Source organism: Carettochelys insculpta, chromosome 2, assembly GCF_033958435.1.
Source record: "Carettochelys insculpta isolate YL-2023 chromosome 2, ASM3395843v1, whole genome shotgun sequence".
NCBI classification, from domain to species: Eukaryota; Metazoa; Chordata; order Testudines; family Carettochelyidae; genus Carettochelys; species Carettochelys insculpta.
Genome location: NC_134138.1, coordinates 23,697,947 through 23,706,103, shown reverse-complemented (window position 1 = coordinate 23,706,103; position 8,157 = coordinate 23,697,947). Strand labels below are relative to the sequence as shown.

General features: G+C 46.6%; 1 protein-coding gene across 3 annotated transcripts; it reads right to left on the bottom strand.

Annotated features, from left to right (window-relative positions):
* Positions 1-1,963: 1,963 nt before the first annotated feature.
* Positions 1,964-6,926, bottom strand: LRATD2 (LRAT domain containing 2). 3 transcript variants are annotated; one of them, XM_074986665.1, is made up of 2 exons: positions 6,052-6,926; positions 1,964-5,458 (listed from the first exon to the last, which is right to left on the bottom strand). In XM_074986665.1, exon 2 carries the CDS (start codon positions 5,426-5,428, stop codon positions 4,547-4,549), a length of 882 nt encoding a protein of 293 aa, XP_074842766.1. In that variant the 5' UTR covers positions 5,429-5,458; positions 6,052-6,926; the 3' UTR covers positions 1,964-4,546. The 3 variants fall into 3 exon arrangements, with proteins under 3 accessions (XP_074842766.1, XP_074842767.1, XP_074842768.1); XM_074986666.1 differs by having other exon boundaries at positions 1,964-5,433; XM_074986667.1 differs by lacking the exon at positions 6,052-6,926 and adding an exon at positions 5,908-5,985 and having other exon boundaries at positions 1,964-5,433.
* Positions 6,927-8,157: the final 1,231 nt, after the last annotated feature.

The following is an 8,157-nucleotide window of genomic DNA, read 5'->3' as shown; positions in this document are numbered from 1 at the left end:
TTTTCTATATTTAATATATGACCTGCAAAAGGAAAAAAAAAAAAGATACACCAGAAATTTATTTTATTCCTGTCTCTTTTCTGTAAAACACAAGTGTGAACAAAAGTGAATTCCTGCTTTTTGTCTTAAAAGTAAACACTAGAAAGTCTGGTTTAGTTTACCCTAGAAGACTTTGTGGCAAATGGCAACTGAAATGGGAAACAAAGCTGAATAACCAATACTTCTGCAGTGAGCTCCTGGCTCCCTTACATCTGGTTTGCTTGTGCTAGTTAACACCTATTTAATAACACTGCCTAATAAATAGTTGGGAGAAAAGATGTTTACATTATAGAGTCAACATATCTTTTAAAGCAGTGCTTCTCATAAGGCGTTCCACGGAACCCATGAAAATAAGGGTCCTGCGAGAAAATTCCATCACAATGACATTTTATTATTTTAAAAACCAATATTTAAATGTTTCTGGATTTTATTAAAACAATTTTCATTTGTGTTTGCCACGATAAGTGTCTCTGTGCAGTGCCAGCTTAGCCACAGAGTGGGGATGATGATGTCACTCCTCTGTGCTGTGCATGCAGTTAGTGGTGCGATCACCTGGTATGTATTGCCATAAATCCCCATACTCGCTCTCAGGGATCGTTGATCATTTTGGTCAAGACTATTCAGTTTCATCAAGATGAGCAATTTGGCAGTTGTCACCTTTCGTCAGCACGCACGTGTGCAAAACTGGGCTCTCAAACTACGCAGCAATGAAAACAAAATACAGAAATCAACTGAATACCGCACCAGAGGTGCCACTCCAACTTTCCAGTATTAAACCATATTAGTTTTAGCTTTATTTTTGTACACATTAAATGTGATTTGTTTTTAAATATGTGCAACCAAACTAAATATTGATCTCATGACCTTGTTTAGCATTTATTTATTATCTTTACTTACTTGCAGTCTCCTTTTTCAGCTCCCTATATAAAGGCTTATTATGGATTTCACAAAATTATTTTGAGTTTAAAAGGGTTCCTTAGACAAATAAAATTGGCAGCACTGCTTTAAAGGTGTGACTGATCCTAATATACATGATCTAGACCCTTTCCAACACAATCCTTTAATACAGTGTTTCCCAAAGCGTCGTAGCACTCGTAGTGGTGCACGAAAGGATTTCAAGGGATATGTGGCAGAAAATAAATTACTAAAAAAAAAGAGATAAGCACTGGGGGAGGGGGTACGCTGATAAAGGCTGAAGTCCTGAAGGAATACCCGAATGTTTTACATTTGAGAAACACTGCTCTAATACTACCCAGGAAAAGCAGACTGCCCCTTGCTAACGTTATCTTTTAAAAGAAACTTCTGCAGGTCACACTTACATATTCCAGTTATGCCCATCCTCTAGCTGCACATTTAATACAAAGCAAATATTTATTTTAGGTGCAAAGAAATACATGGGATATTCTCTTTTTCACAGCATAAGCATCAGGGAGCTCAAGAAAGAAGGTGATAAGTCACTATGAAGGAATATTCGGTATCAGACTATATGGGCAAGCTTCCCCACTCAGGTCTGCCACTACACCTCAAGCTTTATACACACAGGCAGAGATATTGTGAGGCTCTGTATCAAACTCTGCCCTATGCAGAAGTATGTCTGAGTAACTATATGGGACAATAAAATAGTTTTACTTAGAGCTTAAGCAGGCTTTGCTCCCAGTTCTCAGCTTGTGTCTTGTTTTAGAACTAAAACAGACTGAACGTCTGGAAAGAAGAGAGGTATAAGCATTAGCTCTCATGTTTCAGACATGGGGAAAATGTTTTCACAACCCACACACAGTTTAGCTGTATCAAAGAGGTATGACCGTAACAGTTTCCATCCTGTAGGACCTAGAAACTTCTTTAGACCACAAATGAAAAAAAAAAAAAAAAAACAAAAAAACCACACACAACAAAACAAAAATAATCCATTCAGAGGGCATCGGAATAATATGCATAACTTTTTACTTTCAAAATGTAAGATTCTTAGGATGGAATTACTTTTAGCTTTCAAAAATATTCATAAGAAAATATTATTTTACATACATATTACATAGTGAATAAACTTTGTTCTATACAAAATTTCAGAACCAAGAACAATAGCTAAACATTTATTCATGGTCTAGGTGATCTTAAGCCTGGCTTATCCTATTCAGGACAGCCAGTATACAGAGAAGCCCTCCTTCAGTCTGTTTAGGAATATATCAGTTAGAACCTTAAGTAGTGAATGGTGGCTGAACAGGGAAATAGCCACATGTTAACCTTCTCACGTTGGTTCAACCATGGATATCTCATGCTTTTTGAACAACACTGCATGTTTGTTTAATGATCACAGTAACTGGAGTATGACTCAACTGCATATTGAGTAAAGATTTCATCAATACAAAAGCCTGAGCTATGACATTCTAAAGGAGCTTTATGTTTAACAAATTCTCTGTAAAATTAAGCCATAGAAAGTATTAAGGGAACAGGAACAATGTGGATAAGCCTGTAAATTGATTCTCACTTCCACAGCTCTTCTTCTACAGAAGATTTTTTTTTTTCTAGTGAGGGAAAAACAAAAAAACAAAAGAAACCCTACTGTTCATTGTCCACTTCCAGAGTCACAACAATTGAAGTAAATTTGGAGCACATTTTTCTTTCATACACATGAAAGCAGCTTCATAAAGTCTTAATTACTCTAAGGTTGGTATCTGCCTATTTACGATTGACTGGCCTCTTGCCCTAATCTCAAAGGACAGAGATTACAGAGCAGAATTACACTGAACCCGGTGAAGTAAAAAACTCCAGGGAAAGAGTTATTTTAATAGGCCAACTAATTACACTGTATGTTTACTTTAAAAATATTGATGTTCACTATTTAAATAAATTGTAGCTTCTCCACAGGTTAGCTTTGTCACTATGTGTTTACAGGGAAGCAGGGAGGAAAGCTTGTATTAACAGTCCACAGAAAATCATACACTGAACAGATTAAGAATCCAGGATGATTAGTATTACTATGGATTGGAGACTAGGGGGAAAAAAAGAAATCCAGCTTTAAAAAAAGTCAATGTATACAGCGGTACTGCTTTGGTAGGTAATATCAGAGACACGTAGCACCTTGCTTTCCTCCAAATGCATTTGATGATAGGACTACTCAAGCCCCCTTCAAGAGAAGGAACATGCAAAGGGAATGACTATTCCCTCTTTCTTTCCCTAGTGACAGCTCAGCAGCGTGCCAAGGAAACTTAACAACAGAACTGAACCTTGCACTAACTCTTCATGAGAGATTTACTTGTAGTGGGAGAACACTGAGAATTGCCCCAGCTTTGAATTTTCCATAACTTCATAGCCAGGGAATATATTTTCTTCCCTTCTGTACTGGCCTTCCCCCTATTCACAATCATTTCTTGTTACAAGACTCTTCTCCATGCACCAGAAATATTGGGCAACTTCTCCTAACCCCTACTACTAGGGCTTTTACCAGTTGATCACTAGCCCTACATATTTAAGCAAACAAATCAAAGTGCTATTAGTACTATAGCCTTAAAACACAGTGTTGGTACTGGCTAAAGGCTCCCATCCCTGGTGGGAAAAGCCTGGCAGGGATGGCCTAGCATTTTGGTTAACTCACTAAAACACACGAAGAAGCTGCTTGTAGGGCTCAATCCTGCACCACATAAGTCAATGGGCACTTTGCCACTGACTTCAGTGGGAACAGTATCAAGGCGCTAATGAATGCTGATGCATTTAAGCCTGTGACAGTCAGAGCCCCAAAAGGTTTCAGGGCATTCTAAGGCAGACAGAAAATAATCCTGACCAGAGAGAGCCTCCCCTTTGGGTCATTTCCCACCCCTCACCAAGCCAACTGAGCTCTTAAAAAGACCCAATGGGCATAAAAGGAAGCCACACACAAACAGGCTGGCAGGGATTCCCCCAGCCCATCTGCAAGTTACTTTCATTGCACATCAAACCCTACTTCACAACCATAATTGTAATTGATCCAGTAAAACCTTTGAGGGGTGGGGGTTGGGTGGGAAGCCACAAAGGTCTGGGACCTGCAGGCCAAGGTAAAAATAGCTTGCTGTAATACTAACAGAAACCACAAGCTAATTATTGTCTGAGGAGATGAGGGACAGGGGTGGGAACTTCTCAGCTAGGACAGTCAATCATGCACTTGAGATACAGAACTCGATCTCACAAGGCCCTGAATGCCCTCATCTCCCACTGAAGTCAGTAAAAGCTGAAAGCCCTCAGTAAGATCATATCTACCTGCAGCCAAAGGACTGATGGGTTGGGGATGAGGGTAATACATGGGGCGGTGGAAACTCCCTGAGTTTTACCCTCTACCAATAAATCAGCAAATTTACCAAGCACTGAAGGAGTTAAGTACTAAAGCCAAGACACTTAATCAGCTTTCCCCCTTCCTTTCACATGTGATTGGAACAAAGCTGCACTGAAGCAGCCCAAAGGGCTTATAACAGCTCAATTTCGCAGCCTTCAGTTTTAATCCTCATCACCCAGCCTAAGCAGCATGATGGTGCCCATGCTGCTATTCAGCAGCAGTCTGGGCAACTGGATCGTCTGCCTCCTCCTCCGCAGCTTGCAGGTGGCTGGAGAGCTCCTGGATCACAGCAGCCCTACCGATCTGGTCATTCCGCCTTTTCTCCATGATCAGATCCTCCAGGCTCTGGAACTCCAGCGTATGGCTGCGTTTGTCCCCCAGCCTGATCTGCAAGCGGTAGGGCTGCTTGCCTATGCGGAGCTCCCCGCCAATTTTAAATTCCCGTTTGCCATAGCGGCACCAGGCAGCAAAGCACTCAGAGTTCCTCCAGCTCAGCTCCCGATCCTTGCAGCCCACCTGCTCCAGGGCATTCCGCACCACAGTGGCTGGGCTCAGGGACTTGTAACGGTACAAAGAGTTGGCAATGCGACCTCTCCTGCCCTGGCTGGCATCCGTCAGGAAGCTGTTCACCACCTCCAGCCGGTGCAGATGCACTACCTGAAAATCCCCAACATACACTGCCCAGTGTGGGTACTGGGCCTGGCACACAAACTCCACCAGGTCACCTGGTTTGCATCTGTTCAGCAGGTTCTCTGGGGTGTAAGTGGTCAGGTGTCCCCCACCACCGCCATCCCTCTCTTCTGTGGGGGCATCATCCCCAGAAAAGCTCTTCTGGTAGATACACTCATCCCGGTAGTAAACTGAACACTCCACCTCCTGCAAGCGGGGGTCATAGGGCTGCGGGGCAGGGTGCTCACTCCCCATATTCTGGGCCACCGAGTCTTGTTGCTGCTCCAGCTCATCATCGTCATTGGAAAAGATATAGGACACCCCGATTCGGGGCCCTTCATCTCTGTCCATGCCGGTCGGGTCGGCCGTGGGAACTTCCTTGTAGTTTAAGTGGGTCAGTTTCTCCATCTGGTTCCCCATGCCCACTGCAAGAACACAAACACCACAGGGCTGTGAGCAAAAGGCACAGGGCAATGAGCCAGCGGGTAACCACAGGGCAGTGCCACCTCCCCCAAACCCTACCGGCCCAGCAGTAGTACAGTCCTTCCCCTGCTTTAGCAGGCCTGGGCCCCCCGGCCATGTCTGGGGGAAGAGAGGTGGACAGCCTGCGGGCTCCCTCCAGAGACGGGAGGCTGGAGGCACGCAGAGCCCTCTGCTTCCTGCAAGAGGGCGCCCTGCAAAGGCGCAACCCCGGCGCACGCTGCAGTTCCGCTCGCTGAGCGCAGAGGGGGCCCGCGGCGCAGGGGAGCGAGCCGGGGGCCCGGGCCGGCAGCAGCAGACAAAGACGCTGCCCCGGGCACAGCCCTGCGTTACCGGCGCGGCACTAGCACGGGAGGGGGCGCCTCGCACTTCCACCTGTTGGCTCGGGCCGGGGCGGGGGAAGAGCAGCGCGATCCCACCTGTTGGAGGCGGCCGGGAGCGGCTCCCGCGGGAGGCGAGGGCAACGCCGGGCTCTGCAGCCCCGCTCCACTCCCCGCCCCGCCAGGTGCGCCTGCCCCCCCGCCGGCTCCTCCTCCCCTGCACCTGGGAGCCCGGAAACTTACCAGGCTGGGGGCTCGGCCGCTCCCGGGCGCGGGGCTAGGGCCGGCGGGCTGGGGCGGCAGCCGCCTTGCTCCCCGCGCCGGGCGAGCTCATGTCTCCTCTCCCCTGCGCCCGGCCAGCCGCAGGCTGCGCTTCGCTCCGGCCGGGCTGAGCCACCAGCGCCAGAGCGGGGGGGAGGGATTCTAGATCCGGCTGTGGACTCCCCGGCGAGAGCTCAGCCCCCAGCATTTAAAGAGACCGCTCGCCTTTTCCCTGACTCCTCCCGAGCATACGCCGCAGCGCCGGGCCGGCGCCCGCGGGAGCTGTTGGAGGGTGGGGAAACGAGCGGCGCCTTTAAGGGCGAGGCGCTACCCCAGAGCAACCTGCCCGCGTGGAGGAAACTCACGGGGAGCCGGAGTTTGGCTGGGACAGCGAAACTCGCCGCAGCCGGACATGGATCTCCCCTTCCTCCTCCTCCCTGGCCTCCTTCGCGGGCAATCCCAGCGGCCGGCAAGAGCCCTGGCGGCTCCCCGAGAAAAGCTCCGGCCGCAGCCCTCCTCGCTGGTCTCCAGATTAATATCGATCAGCCCTTGACCGGTGGGGCTTAGCTGTGCTGGTGATAAATTCCGCTGGTTGCCGCGGGCTATAGATCGCTGTTTGGGAGAGAGAGCCCGGGCTGTCCCGGAGCGGCTGTTTGTATCCCAGGGATGTCTCCACGCGCGGGGAGCTCCTTCGGTGTCACACCGCGGGGGTGACGAGGTGCAGGGCTGCTCTTTGACACAGCCCCCCAAGTTATAACAATCCTTGTAAAAGAAGTAGAATGGGAAACCTTTGCTCTCCTAGGAGGTCTGATCTGATTTGTTTGACTGCACGTTTTCTTATTATAGTTCTTTATAAAAGACAAGACAGGTTTCTCTGTTTCAATGCAAGACATTTTTCTTCTAGAGAAAATCACTGCTGGTGGGAATACTCCCTTTAATGCTGCTTGTTGGAGGCAGTAATACAAGAGTCTGCTCTCTCATGTTTATATCTAGGTGGGGACTTTATTGTTGTTTTGAACACTTGCTGGCAAATCTGACCCCTAAAACAAAACTTGTAGAGGAAATATTTGGCCCCTGAGAGAAGAGCTTTGTCTAGTCATTTTGAAACCCAGATACTCTGACCAGGTTTTAAGTATAATCTGAACCAAAACAGCACTGTACAAGAAGAACCAAACAGAACAGTTTCTTTTAGATTGCCTGCATCTCTGATTCCAAATGCACAACTGATGCTGGATAAGGTTAGCTGCTTTTCCAAGTCAGCATGCATATGAAACGAGAGTTATGTTTATTAAGGGCAGGGTAGGCCCATTGCTCAATGAAGGAGAAACAACAGCAAATGTGGAAATGGCAGAGGTGCCCAATGATTTTTTTTGTTTGGTTTTCACCAAGGAGGTTGATAGAGACTGGATGTCTAACATAGGCAGTGTCTACACTTAGGAAAAACTTCAAAATGCCCATGCTAATGCTAAGCTGATAGAAATAAGGGGATTTTGATGTTTGCAGGGTCCTTTTGAAAAGGATCTCTGGGTAAACAAGGCCCATGCAAGTGAAATGTGGCACCTAAAGTGCTGTGGTTGGCAGCATGCTAATGAGGTGCTGAATATTCATTTCAGTGCCTCATTGGTATTCTTCAATTTAGCCATTAGCATGGCCATTTTGAAGTTTTTCCTAAGTGTAGATGTATCCATAGTGAAAGGTAGTGGAAATGGAGTAGATCAAGAAGTTAAAATAAGGAAAGAAAAAGTTAAAAATTACTTAGAAAAGTCTTTTAAGACATTGGGGCCTGATGATCTGCATCCTAGGATACTCAAGGAGCTGCCAGAGGAGGTATCCCAGCCACTAGCTATCATCTTTGAAAAGTCCTGGAAGTTGGGAGAGATTCCAGAAGACAGGAAAAGGGTAAACATAGAACTCATTTTTAAAAAGGGAAATAAGGTTAACACAGGAAAATTACAGACCAGTCAGTTAATTTCAGTGCCAGGAAACATAATGGAGCAAATAAAGAATCCATCAGCAAACATCTGGAAGATAAGAAGATGATAGGTAACAGTCAGCATGGATTTGGCAAGAACAAATGTCAAACTGACC